General features: G+C 39.5%; 1 protein-coding gene across 1 annotated transcript; it reads right to left on the bottom strand.

Moving 5' to 3' along the window:
• Nucleotides 1-5,328: 5,328 nt before the first annotated feature.
• Nucleotides 5,329-12,184, bottom strand: LOC103465292 (putative nuclear hormone receptor HR38). Its single transcript, XM_008409963.3, has 7 exons — nt 12,032-12,184; nt 9,675-10,513; nt 8,800-8,929; nt 8,262-8,425; nt 7,965-8,167; nt 7,691-7,869; nt 5,329-7,597 (listed from the first exon to the last, which is right to left on the bottom strand). Exons 2-7 carry the CDS (start codon nt 10,509-10,511, stop codon nt 7,335-7,337), a joined length of 1,776 nt encoding a protein of 591 aa, XP_008408185.1. The 5' UTR covers nt 10,512-10,513; nt 12,032-12,184; the 3' UTR covers nt 5,329-7,334.
• Between the last annotated feature and the right edge of the window lie 2,948 nt (nt 12,185-15,132).

Here is a 15,132-nt window from a genome sequence, read left to right as displayed (position 1 = left end):
ATGATACTTATCGGTCATTCCATCAGCTTTACTGTCTGTGGATGTGTGTCTGATGGTGTAAAGGCATGCGCTGCTGCACATGACAAGAGTAACTTCCACATCTCTGAAGGCCCCATCAATGCTGACATACACACAGCATGCTGCCTGTCTTCTTTGTGTCTTTTTTTAGAGAAGGCCTGGCACATAATCATAGATAAAATACCAAACACAATTCTGCACGTACGACTATCGAGCGGCTCCATAAAAGACTCAGAGTGTTAAACTGTCATGCCTGTAGCCAAGACCGGTCCCGCATTGAAAACATTTGACACACTTAGAAACTAAAAATACAACAAAGGAGGCCCTGAACTGCTGAGCATCTGAAATATATAGCAGGAAAGAAAGGAAAAATATTTTACACTCAAAAGGAAAAGAACTGGTTTGCTCAGTTCCCAGCATTCTGAGAGGAAATGGTGCAAATTAGCATCCTGCAAAGAACAGTGAGGGGAGCTTAGCAAACATTAAAACTGAAATCATCAGACGACAAGCTGCTCATAATATTACACCTACGTAATTTATCTGTTTTGTGCTTTTGATGAACTGAGTTTCTCTCAATTTCACATATGTTAAGAAGGACTGTTTGTTTTCTTACGTTTTTTGCTGTTTATACTTGAGTGAATTCTTCAGAACAAATCAACTGAACTACGTTTCACCATCCCTTCCTGTCACTCACTTCAAAATGACCGTTTAGACGGCTAATCGTTCACTTGTGCATTTAATCCTGGGGGGAATAAAACCCTAATGCCGTGATGTGTTACATAGAGTTATCACAAGGTGTCATGAGCAATGACAGTCGCCCTCTCGTTTATCATGGGACATTCTCAGTGAGGGAGACCAGATCCAATTACTGAGGATACTGTGGGCTCAACAATGGTCTGGCTATAAATACACCCATGGTGGGTTTTCCATGCTCAACAAAACGCCCACGTAGAACCTGATGCTGCAGCGTGAATCTGCACGCATGTATACAATTTCACAGGGCACCTTATAGCGTGTACTCAAAGTACTTTGGACATGTGTGTGTTTTAAAAAGCGATATTGCAGAAGGACTCATGGAGAAGTAATTACTGGAGTCACCACGGGGCACCGAGCTGCTTCTCAAAGTTATTTACAGCTCAATCCGTCAACAAACAGCAGGTGCAGCATCCTCACAAACAAACCTATTAGCTTTCCTCCCTCTGGAACAATGACATCTCCGGCAATCAGCTGCTCTCTCTTACTCACACGCAGATCCATTAGTGACAAACTGCATGATTCGATTGCGTTACATGTGGCTTCTTTGCTTCTAGTTTTTATCTTCTGACAGTAAGTCGGCGAAAGTGGATGCAAGCTTTGTTTGAGATTGAGAGCGCTTCGTCTAATAGCACTCAGAGGGAAGGCGTGGCGTTTGGACTTGGCCTTGGACTGCAGTTTTATCCACCTGCTCCAAGTAGGCTGCTGTCTTGCTTTATCTATTCTCGGAGAATTGCTACGTTTGTGGCTGAAAATCTCTTCATCTGCATCACACATCCTACTTCTTTCACTGCGACTGAAGCATCGTCATGTTGCAAAGTGTTACTGTTACACCACAGTATTGTTATTTAGTGTTAAATCCCACTACGTTACTTATAGGTACATTAAATACTTCTACATTTCACCCTCTCTTAAAGTTGAGATACAATACGTTACTTTAATTTAGTTCATGGTAAATTACGTCGCTTTACATTATATTATATTGCTTTTTATCATGTTACATTGAATTAATTTACATTTTCTAACATTACATTTTAAATTTAGCTACATTACTATAAGTTATGTTACTTAACATTATATCAGTCATTGCCATGTTGCATGTCACTTTACTTATATTTAACTGGAGCTAAGTCAAGCTAAGCTGCATTAAGTTGTGGTGCATAAGTAAAATTAAGTTTTCATTGCTTATTGTCATATAAAGATGCCTAATATTTCATTGCATTGCTTATTTTTGTGTGATTTTCACAATACTTCCTGTTAAATTTGGTTACATTACTTACTGTTGTGTTCGATTTGAAGTTGCATCACATAACATTAAGTCATGCTAACCAATTTAAGTTACTTATTGTAAAGAGACAATAAGAGAAAATAAAGAGAAACCCATTTAAAACATTATCTACATCATATTTCTTTTAAAATTAATTGAACAAAATGAAATATGTCGAGTGATTAAATCATGAGTCTCTACTATCCCCTTTTGTCACATCTGTAGTTTTGGTAAAAGAGTTGTACACAACAGAATGTCAAGAAAAATTATAGATGACAATTGATCCTTTTTGACTTTGTAACTTTCATCACAAAACAACGGTTGAAACTGTAAGGCGAATGTAGCCGAACGCTAGAATATAACCTAACCTAAAGAGGTTGTAGGGGTCTGTTAAGACATTTTCAGGAATTAATACCTTGTCTGCAGTAATTAATAAAATCTGCATTATTTGTCACAATTACAGTACAAATAATACCTGATTACATCACAATGAGAGGCTAATGACCGATAATATCTTGGATGAAAATCTTCTACCATGAGCCAGAACGTCATTGATGGGTTGTGGATGAATCTAATTCTTAAGGCAAATCACCAAGGGAATAAAGGACCGACTAAACAAGAAGCACCTTAAGGTCACTAAGTGGGCAGGTCTGTCTCAGTCCCTCAGAAAATCTGTCAAAGGAGCTTTGAGTCACCAAACGGCAAGAAACACTGAAGTGCTCTGCAGTATTTCAGTACAGAGCAAAACTGATTACGTTACATTTTAGCATCAAAATGTTTTTTCTCTCAACAAATATTAATCAATTTTAACCTTTACGTAATGCTTTTTTTCTAGATTATTAATAATTGATATTCTGCACCCTTACAGTGAAATGAAGCTATAAAAACATATTATTTGAGAAAATGTACAAAATAGCAGGAGATTAAATAATTATTTCCTCCCCTTTAGGAGCACATTAAGATATGAACTGTAAACAGAGCAGAGAAAAGTCTTCAACTAACGATGAGTAAGATCCTCCTGTTTGCAGAATGTTGTCTTGCATCCTTGTATTTTTATTGTCTTAATGTTGTAGTTATTTTTGTGTTTTTGGGGCCATGGATGCAAATTAGCATCTTGCTAAATCTGAGATATTTTGGGCTATGAAGTATGTTGATGCACTGTCGTATTGAAAAAATTATTCAATTAAATTTGTAAAATGAAAACACATCATTTTAGAGGTTACGATGCAAGATAGACATCGATTTAGCTATAATGATCTAATTGATGGTTATTGGTGAAAAACACCTTCAAGGTGCTTGTAATGTTAACCTGTCCAAAGTGAGGCTGCAGGGGAACCTGTGCCTTAGTTCACTCTGTATTTTATAAGTAACAATAAAAACATCAGGTTAACAATGTCATGCAAAGCCTCTTGTTTTCTGCTGCATGGATAATTTTTTTCAAATGATTTTAGTCTGGGAGGTTTGTTTACAAATCACCATGATAAATGTCAGGGCTTCAAGGCCTTGGTTTGCTCCTAAAAGTAGTATTGTATGTCAGGTCAGAGGTCAAGGAGCCAATGGCAGCTCCAGATGGTAACTTTCTACTTTTGGAAAAAGATGGTGTCAAGAAACGCCGCATCTCAAAGCAGGAGATACGCTGGCATGAGGAGGTATTTTGAGTTTGGGTTTGGGAAACATGAAGGGGCCGCATGCCTGACTTGTTATAGTTGCGGGGTCACAAAGAACAAATCCTGGCTTTCAGAAGAGATTTGCAGTTTTTAAACCAAATATAAAACATGCTCTCGGTTACAACGAACCGCCGCATCTGTCTTTGTTCTCCTCATAAAACCAGACTTATCTGCTCATCACATCATTCGAGGCTTTTACAACAGGCTACCCGTGCCGTTTTGTAACAAAACGGAAGTCTCTGTGCCGGCTAATGTTGCTTTTACCTCCTCCTCTTTTCCCCCTGTATCCCTTTTTCCATTCTATCTGCCAGTGCCAAAATCCAGAGGACCAGTACGAGGTGTACAGTCTGATCAGATGTCAAGTGCCTGGATGCCGTGAGGGCAGCAGTCATCTGCGGCCGAGAGGCGCACGGTGTCGCCTTGCTCTGGTCAAAAATGTTGCCAACATTAACACCATGTTTGACAAAACTGACACCACCTCAGTGAAAAGGACTTTGTATTATACTTTTTGCCACATTGTTATGTAACAACCAGAAAGTTATGCTGTCTCTTTATTTAAACCTTTAACTACCGAACTGCTACAGTTAGAGAGAAAGAGATTAGATAAAAGATTTGATCATTTCCTCGTCCTAATCTCAAATTGGCATAATTAAACAGTGAAGTTGTTATTGCAGACGAAGGAGCAGATTTAACTCATTCAAAGCTATTTATATCAGGCTGATCTCTGTCAGATCAGCCTGACAGAGATCAGCCTTCCCTCAGGTAGAAATGCACGAGGCATTTCTACCTGAGGGAAGAAATGCCTCGTGCTCTTTGGACATCACCATGCCTCTGTTTGGGGCAGAAAATGAGCTGGGGGTCTAAAAGGTATCGACTCAGCCCAAGTTCAAAAATCTTCTCTTTCTGCACAGTAGGTTTTTGAATATATTGAAGGTTTTCAAATGAATCAGTTTCCATACGATTCCTAAAATTAGAAAACTACATCAGTTAACATGCCGCTGCATGCAATATTTTACAGATAGACAAGAAAAATCTGTATTGTTCTTTTGCAAAAGATTGTGGTATGCAACAGTTTAATGTTTTGAGACTGTTGAGATAAGGATGGCAAATATAAACTGATGAAATGTTTAAATATTTGTATAACTTTAGGGTATATGAAGTAAGAAGGAAGAAATGTAAAAAACTAAATTCTCATGATTTTTTGTGAGTTATTAAGCATAAAATGTGAATCTGTTAACTGTCAATAAATTAATTTTTTTCTTCTATGCTTGTTAGAGATAAAATTATGCAATAGTTGCAGAAGCTGTTTTTGGCGTCCTTGCATAATTTACTAATTGGTACTTTTTGTTTAAACAGTATTTAAGTAGTACAGGTTTTTTGTAGGTAATAAGCTGGAAAGTTGACACTGTGTGCTTTTACATTAGTGTACTTTAGACTGAACTCTTGTACTTTAGAGTGAACAAGAGTATGAAGTATGTGTATATATAATGTACTTTTGTCCGTATTGTGCATGTGTTGGGATGAAGGTGTAAAATTTACAGATGTTTCAATACCTTAACTATTAGGTATTAAATATATATTTTAAATATGAAACAAAAAAAATGAGAAACTGGCATGTACATATTCACAAGGTTAAAAACATTTTTATCAACATGATACATAAAATATAATAATCTCTTGAGCAATTATTTTTAAAAAAACAAGACTGACTTTTGGGATTTTTGCCCCATTTAACAAACGCTATGGCAACATTTCCACTGAGCGCATCCCAACAAAAACCAAACCGTAAGAGAAGAACTGCTCGTTCCGTATGAACATCAGTCTTTATAGCTGCTCATCTGGTCGTCACATTTCCCTGTGAGTCCACAAGATTGAAAGACAAGATCTACATTCAATATGTACGAAACAGAAATGCAGGGTGAGGCTTTTAAAATGTACTTAAACATTATGTGTATGTAAAATGTACCAGGAACAAGATCGATTCCATTGTTGGGACAGGAAGAAGTGGACATCTGCTCGGATCTATTTTAATCTCAGTCGGAGTTGCACTTTTAACTTTCATTGCCTCAAGAGCATGTGAACAGGATTATATCCTCTCAGGCATTTCATCACTCAATAACTGTGTCGTTGCAGGATGGACACATGCAACTTTATATCAAAAGCAGCTCTGATACACTGAACCCTCCACATTTGATGGCACGCCTAATAGATGTTCTAGAACAGAAATTAATTAAAATTTAATTTAAAATGTAATTTATAATTCATGCTTTCAAATTAGTATGTGTAGAAACATTTAGTTGGCATTAAATCATGACTATGTTTCTTCATGGTGGCGTGACAGGGACTCACTCCTTTTAGACAAATTAATCCATCCATTTTCTTTCACCCTTGTCCCTCAGTGGGGTCAGGAGGGTTGCTGGTGCCCATCTCCAGCTAGCGTGCCGGGCGAGGGGCGGGGTCACCCTGGACAGGTTGCCAGTCTGTCACAGGGCAACACAGAGACACACAGGACACACAACCATGCACACACACTCACACCTAGAGGCAATTTAGACAGACCAATTAACCTGACTGTCATGTTTTTGGACTGTGGGAGGAAACTGGAGTACCCGGAGAAAACCCACGCATGCACAGGGAGAACATGCAAACTCCATGCAGAAAGACCGGAGCCGGGAATCGAACCCAGAACCTTCTTGCTGCAAGGCAACAGCTCTACCAACTGCGCCACTGTGCAGCCCTGACAAATTAATCAAAATAGGAAAAACAGGAAACCAAGAAAATCAAGAAAGACAGATGAGTGTTCATCTTAAAGAAGCTTAACAAAGAAATGCATCTTGAGGTCACAAACTGCAATGATAATTTCAGGCTTTTCTACAGATCTTAAGGTGCCAATAATTGTGGAGGGTGTTGTACAATACTCATTTTATTTTATGTCTGTCGTGAACGAGGGGGGGCACATAATGTTAGTTAGAGGTTAAAGGCTTATAAAGGCACTTTGTATTTATATCCTGAACATCATCTAGTTTCACTGTTGAAGCACAAACATGTTGCAGCCACTGTGAAGGAGTTTACCAACAAGCTGCTCCAAAAAGGCAGCACAGACCTTTTTATTTAGCTTAAGGCGAGAAGGTTCATATATGACTGTATCAAAATAAAAACTTTGCTCAATTTTGGTCCAAGACCTTCCGAGAAAGCACAAAAAGAATTATAATTTATGAAATGTATAAGGAAATATATCTGTGCTAAAGCTAAAGTTTTAAAGTTTCAGAGTGGGATCGTGAAGCAGTCTCTTAAGAAATTAGTGTTTCTGAGTACGCTGGAGCACCGCATTGCCGTCTTAAAAGCTGCAGAACACAATAACGCTAACACGTCTACCGTAGCAACAAAGTAAATTTACAAATCACAGAAAACATACTAAAAATATACTGATATAGTCTCGGCACTGATGTCGATCCCTTATAGTGCCATGAAACGTGTCATATTCACTTTCAAAATGCAATAGTAAAAAAAATGATGGTCTCTTAGAGAATATCATGCATGGTAGCCCACCAGTCAGTGTCTGATGTGGACAACCGTTCTTCTTAATGCTGCCATCTCGCCTCCTTGTCACACACATCCCAGTTTTTATTTTAAAAAGGAAGTGTATCCATAAAGATTTTTTCCACAATCGGAGGAGGAGGAACCAAGTCTTCCAGTTTCAAGTAAAAGATGCGCTGCCGGCCCTGAGTGCACAGAGTCCTCAGCTCTGGGAGCTTGCCCAGCAGACGAGACAGGTAGTTGGGTTGCGTCCGTGTCACTTCTGATCCAATTCCACTCATGTGTTCCCTTAAGCAGCTGATGAGGTTGCTCTGAAAGTCCTCTACTCTTTTGGGCTCCTTCAGGCCATGGCGATCTAGGCATAAATTACGCTCCAGTCAAGATTTCAGCCTTAACTTCAAATGTTTTAATCAACCAAAGTTTGCCTCTCTGAAAAGGAGGAACTCACCGGTGATGATGACAAATGCCGAAAGACAGGCGAACAGAGAGATGTCTAAGTTCATGCGATGAAGGCTCTGTGAGAAATCCATGATGGAGTCGATCCAGCCACCAAAGCTGTTGGCGCACTGCTGCCGGTGGAGGACCAGGCCGTTGCAGAAGATCAGCTTGTTCTTCTCTGGTTTCGACCTGAACGGTTTTAAATGATTAAAACAATTAGAGCACTGAAATGGCAAATATTTAAAACACTCAGTTTGATTTGAAAGTGGAGAAATCTAACCAACCTGTACGCAACACGAAGAATAAAGAGCTCCACAAAGGCAGACTCGAGAAGAAGCTCCTGGTCCTCGGCACAGAAGTCCGTGAAACCTGGGATGGTCTGAGCCCAGTTTCTTATGACATCCAAGGCACCGGTCAGCAGGTCGTAGAACTGCTGGATGTCGCCGGCGTCCTCCTTTTCTTTCAGACCGTCTGACCTCTCCTGATACTGCAGAGGAACAAAAGAAGATTGATAAATATCTCTAAACTCAAAAGGTCGTATGAAAGGAGAAGTTTGGGTCAAGCAAAAACCACGAGCTTACCTTGGAGTAGTCGAGCTTTTCGATGCCCGGGTCAGAGTCCAAATGAGCCCTGATGAGAGAAGCGATGAGGTTCACGCTGGGAGTCGTTGTCGAAGTCTCAACCGTGGTCTTGGGTTTAGACGGTAGGCGACCCCTGCGACCTTTGAGGCTGTCTGTGCGAACAACTAAAGGGACAAGGAGAAGAGCACACATGTATGAGCATTACATGTCACCTGATACATACTTCAGACGACTTCAGTATCGGTTTCAGTGCTCCCTTCAGCTGGCACTGTAAAGCTCAAGTTGCACATGGCTTTGGTTTCCAAAAACTGCCACTGCAAATCTCAGGTTTGTTGTCATTATGCATTGGATGCAAGGTTTTCAGTCCTCTGCTCTGCATGTTTAAGGGGTTTCCTAATACACTTCTGTTGCACTTGACGGCACTTTGAGAAAGAACTGCAGTCGTTTAAATCAGGTTTGCCGGGAGTCCAGACAACCAAGATTGAAAACCGCTGCATTAGACCCCCGAACCCTTCAGAAGAGTCTGACGTCGCTTTACCTTCTTTGACCATTCCAACTGCAAGACACTTCTGGAAACGGCAGAACTGGCATCGGTTTCTCCTCCTCTTATCCACCGGGCAGTCTTTATTGGCGAGGCACACATACTTTGCATTTTTCTGCACAGTTCGCTGGGGAACAAAAGACAAAAAGCATTACTACCAGATCTCGCAGAGACAACTGTGTATAGCAGCATGCTATTAATAGCAAGTTGCTATGGAAAGCAAACATTACTGATAGCGACATGCTATCAGTAATGTTGGCATGCAATACCAAACAGTTTCAGTTTGCTAGTGATTACTGTATGCTAATTGGCAATGTTTTCTATTAATAGTGTTTCTAATTAGCAACATGTAAGGAAATTGGATAGAAGCAATGATAATATAAATAGAATATGTATCTAGACTCAGTTAGACTTTCTCTTTCCTTGTGCTTTGTTCTCTTTCTCTACTTTTCAACTCAATACCTGAATATTTCCAGAGGAACATTTTGCCTTTAGACCAGTGTTGTGAGAGCATGTTTAGATTTAATTAATATTATTGTTGTTATTACAACATTATTTAATACCAAAGAGCCATTAGCTGAAATGCAGTGGATTATGATCTGGATGTGTCCATCCGTTCCTATGTAAAGTTTCTGCCGTTTTCCCACAAAGCATCTTTAAAAACTGTGAATCTGCTGCAGCATATAGACCTAATGCATAAAGCCCATACTACAGACTGAAGTGCTGTGTAACGCAGGTTTTATTTTATGTTAACTGTATTCATATTGCACAGGTTATTAACACGTTGTGCGTCAAGTCTTCTCTCCTCTGCTGCTTGTTTGTCGAATAAGTCCTACATAATAAACCAGATGAAAGCTTAATTTCTTTCTCACCTTGAAGAAACCTTTGCATCCCTCACAGGTACGAACTCCATAGTGCTGGCAAGACGCGTTGTCACCACAAACTGCACAGCGACCCTCACTGGATCCAAGGCTGGGGGTTTTCTGAGACATCATAGCCTCCTCCAGCGCTCTCGGGCTCTCCAGCCGTCCATGGTCCAGGGACAGGGGGGGGCAGTGAAGTGGGGAGACATGCTGATGTTGTGAGAGATGAAAGAAGCCATCTTCCTGACAGGATGGTGGATCCTGATGTTGACCCAAAGGAGAGTGCTGCTCCTGTGCATTGCTGAAGGTAAAAAATGAAAACTGCTGCGCCATGGCGGCCTTCCCAACAGAGGAGGGGAGTGCTGGGGGGAAGGGGCTGAAAGGGGAATCCCAGACAGCTGCAGACTCGGTCTGAAAGCCTGGTGTTGGAGGAGAACCAGCGCCATAGATGGGACTTCCATAATAATCGGATCCACACGATGAGTGTGTTTCTTCGAGACAGCTGAGAGAAAAGGATCCTGGGTAGCAGCCATACACTTGAAGATCATCCAGCTTGAAGGCTTGGTTCTGCATCTGTGGGTTGGGGCTTTCAGCTGCAGCAGCATGGCTGTATGAAGCTGCAGAGGCAGGAGGGGAAGTGGTAACCTTGCAGGAGTAAGCATCAAACTCCCCAATGTAACCATTTCCCATCAAAGTGTTGATGCTAGGCAGTGAGGATGATGACAGCTGGTCCTTTTGGCCAGAGATTTCCATCGCCAGTTTGGCACTGAGGTCAGGATTTAAGAGCTCAGAGCTGAAGAAGTTGTCATAGGGCAGAGATGCATACTGGGCTTGTACACAGGGCATCGCTAAGAGACAGGAGGCAATTGAAAATAGATGTTAGTTGTCTCTTAGCTCAAACATAAATGCTATTTTGTTCATATGTTGCAAAAGCAACACTCTGCTCTGAGATATCTGAAGGTTTTTCAATGTATCTTAATCAAACGTCTATTTTTCATATTATGGCTACGCTCTGGGTATTAAGTTTTCCTTTCACAATAAAGGTACAGCTTGACCAATGTATTTTTCCTGAATTCATTTGATGTCGTTTTAACCAGAAGTCAGTAGCAGCAGACTGACAGTCAGTCTGAGCCTACGACTAAAGTTTACTCCAAGTCAAAGAAACTGGTGCCGCTCTACCGTTGTCTCAAGATGAAGGATTGATACAAATTCAATAACTCAATAACCAGTTTACAAATAGAAACTGCATAATCTATCTATAAGATTCTACTGTATTTGCATGGATTAGATTAGTTTGATTTCTAGTTAATTGGAAGCTAACTAGAACTATTTGTCTTGTAAAGTGTGTTAAGGTGTAAATAAGCTCAACATTGCAATTGAAAAACTGAAAGATATAACAATATTTTGTATTATTTAGGTTTATAACCTTCCCTTTGTGCCCATGTAAACAGTAGCCAACGTTAGCGCCTTGAAGGTGCTCTGCTTCGTTTCACCAAACATGCCATTTCTCTTGCCTAAGGCCCTATCACTCCTCTCTGGAAAATGCAGACGGTGGTCCGGCAGATCGCTCGGATACTGTCAGATATTGTGTTACCGGCTGCTAATGCTTTGAAAACCTCCTTCAGTAGAGGGTAACCCTCTTTCACAGCAGCCGTACCATGGAGTGTTGCAGATTGCATTTCATGTCTGGCGTAGTGCCAGTTAGAGTGAGAAAGGTGGTGAAGCCTGTTTGAGCATACGTGTAACTACAGCTAAACAGACATGCATCCACAAGCCCCCTAATTTCAACATTTGTATTGTTTTTTGATGGGTATCAGATGCCAAACTAGTAGAGGGCTACTGTTTCTTAAAAAAAAAAAAGATTCAAACTTAAAGAGATAGTTAGATTTGCATAAACGTCTAAAAAATGATAAACAACATTAATTTTAGATTTGCTGGCCTAGTTTTATGTATTAAATACTTCAATTTTATTCCTGTTTTACAACTCATAACTGGTTTATAAAGTTTGTTAAATTTGCTAAAGTGGTCTGTCTGGTTTTCAGTAGCTTCATAGTTAAATTAACTTGTCTTGTTTCAGTTTGTCTTGTTTTACAGATACATTATTCAGGCTGAAGTAAGTCAAACAACCTGACTAAACATGATAATAACGCTGTACTACTTTGTTAAACTGGATCAGTCTTGACTAGGTAAACCTTACAGCCTTAACAAAGCGTCTAAAACGAATCTTTTAAAAAAAATACTTCAACTATTATTCCACATTCCAAATCAAAGTTATTCCAACTTTAAATTATGACATAACTAGCAATAAAAGTGTAAACAAGCTAGCTTAACTTACAGGCTCCTGTACGAAAAGTACTTTCACTCACCTGTTCTTTGTGAATATCCGGATTCTGAAACGTTTTTATCTTTTAAAACTGAAGAATCAGATGAAATCACCTCTGTCAGCTGCTGTCGGCACACCCACCCATTCAGGCACACACTCTGCCACACACACGCTGGGTCAGAGCAGTCGGCTTCATACACTCTTGTTTTATTTTGGCCGCATCGACAAAAAGGCGGGCCAATGCCCAAAAATGGTGAACGGGACGGTAGAACGTTCCGGGGGCGCAGCCAATCAGCATCGAGACGCAGACGTTGTTCGTGGTGACGCACGCACGGGATTCCATTGACGCAAGAACCGAGAGTGAACGTTGGTCTAAATATAGCCTGCGGCGTTCACATGGGCTATTACTGAATGAAAAAAATGCTAAAAATAGCCTTAGATAGGAGGTGAAGACGTTTTTATCTGGAAATTTAGCTTTAATGCACGTGTGGGGTATGTTATCACGGATTAGACCGGGAAACAACCGCTTTCTTTCTAATTTGGATAAGGGATTGTCGTCTGTCAAAAATTAAACTGTCAACTCTCCAAAAGAGATCACAGTTACCTAAGACGATTTCACGTTCATTTTCTTTTTATATTACACTTTGTGTTTATACTTGTACGCATTATTGAGGGGAAAAAAGCCAAACTGTGCAAGACCAGTCCACCTTATGCATTACAAAATAAATTATATACGTTATCTGCTTTATTTATTTGTCATTATAGTTGTAATAGTTGTGATTCTAGTCATATGGACCACTCAAAGCACTTTATAGTGGAACATTGTTCTCCCAAATACACACATTAGTGGGCAATATGGGATTGAGTGTCTTGCCAAGTGGCATGTCAACATTTAGCTGGGTGTAGGGATTGAACCCACAACCTACCATAATGTTTTTTAATTAATATTAATTTAGGAAAGGAGACAAGTTTGAATTATGTATTTATATCCATCTCCTTTTATTCATGTTTACAATATGCTGCCAAACATTTTCATTAACCCATCCACGAAATGTCCTGGAAAATAAGTGCTCTACAGTCTACTGTCTGTGGTAACGAAACAAAGTGGGAGAGAAAGGAAGCAACAGCAACAAAGTGGTAAGTTGTATAAAATCACAGAATGTTGTCATATGGATGCTGAGACGCAGAAGTTCAGAAAAACATGGATGAGGGAGTTTAATATTGGAAAACGTGACTGATCTGCACAGAGCTTAACCTCAAATAGACAGAATATCTATGAGATAAACTATTAGCTGGACCGTCATGTCCAACATCAGTGTCTGACCACACAAAGGCTCTTCTGGGGTGTCATTCAAGTTAAGATGTTCCAGAAGGTCACCGGTGATACTTTTGGCAATATAGTGTACTTTTTTATATCTTTATAGCCATTCACGTTGTTCTGTTAGTTCCCAGCATAAAAATATTAATATTTTTAGAAAGTTATGACTCGCATTACTGGTATTCTGGTGTATTTTTCTTTATTTTTCATAAACAAAATAATTGCACTTGCCTCCTCTTTGTGTTTAATCAAGATTACTTTTAAATTATGCATTTAATTTAAAATAATTTGATTTGTTTACTGTTGTTTTTAAACTGCACTTAAATTTATTTCACACTATCTTCATGAGTCTTCCCGCTGGGCACTGAGTTCTGGACTAATTTCCAAAGAGCTAACTGTGATGACACCTTGTCTTGCCTAAAGAGCAAAGTACAAGACTGACCTAGTGGTACATCCAAAAGCTTAATCTACCATTTAAGTTCTTATGAAATTTGGAATGAATAGCAACATTATGCTCGCTAAATGGACCTTAATGAGAGACAGAGTCTGATGCCATGTGCAATAGAAATAAAGATCCTTACTTTGACTTCCAAAGTATGAGAACTACAAGCATCTGTAGTGAAGAGATGCCATCGGTACTAAAATGTCATCATTGGAAAATCTGTACAATGGATGTGACAGCCGCAGCTGCTGACATCCATTTGTCAGCATCAATTTAAGTCTCACCTAATACCCCCTATGTCATAACATCTCCACAACAACCAGACAAACCAACACTTGTATCAAGACTTCACCCCTCTCTGGGGACATTTGGGTCCGGTCCAGCTTGTGGAAAAAAAAATAGAGTCGTCTTTTAGAGAAGCCTCGGAGAAGTGCAACCTACTCAGACAGTCTGTTGCTGGATGTAATTATAGGAGTTTGAGTGCAGCACTCTCTGTACGCAGCAAACACGTGAGACATATTATCTTTCTATCCTTTTGCTCTGGCTCATTAGAACAAGCAGAGATCTTGGTGTGCGCACATTTCACACCATTCCTGTTGTGAAGTTGGAGTATCACATGGTCAAGTACTTTTATAAGTGATATTATCATATTAACTGAGATTACTCTCCTGAAAGTTACTAACTGCAGGTAATTATCTTAGTGTAATATCTTGGCCTGGCTGTCAAGTCTTCAGTGCTGTGATGATGGGGTGTCGATAACTCTCAATGAGGAGTTCCTAAATAGTTACCATATGTTTATTTGTCTGTCAGCTTAAGTTAAATGCAGGGAAGCAGTCCTCTAGTATAAAGTTTTACAGTTTAATCAGTTCAAATCTTGCTTGTTTACCTGGATAATATCAAATGCCTCATCGCACTTTTTAGTAAATGTATTTCCAATGGGGTTTTCATCGCCAAATTTACACAAGATTATCACCTGAAATGACTTTACCCTTCCAAAATCTTTATTCCTTAACTTATTCTTAAAGCGCAATGACACAGGGAATAAGCATTGAACATATAAACCATTTCAAATTAGTCATTTTTAATTTAGAAAAATCAGTCACCATCTGTCCAAGAAACCTCTGATTTACTCCTAATGGACAGCCTATTATAACAATACCATAATTGATCAAGGCATAATTGCAGTTTTCTTGTTGTAAAACAAAACTTAGGATGTTTTACTGAGTCTTGTTGGGCCATAATCTGGAAACGAAAAGAACATAATTTCACTGTAAAACAGATTTCTGATATAGGAGTCATAATAATAATCAAAACATTCAGTCAAGTGCAAAAGACCGCAAGCAGAAACCTTTAGAATCACTTTAAATTAGTATGTGCAGCGTTT

Source organism: Poecilia reticulata, chromosome 5 (assembly GCF_904066995.2).
Source record: "Poecilia reticulata chromosome 5, P_reticulata-male-v2, whole genome shotgun sequence".
NCBI classification, from domain to species: domain Eukaryota; kingdom Metazoa; phylum Chordata; class Actinopteri; order Cyprinodontiformes; family Poeciliidae; genus Poecilia; species Poecilia reticulata.
The sequence above is the reverse complement of the archived record's forward strand: the minus strand, read 5'-3'. Positions and strand labels throughout refer to the sequence as shown.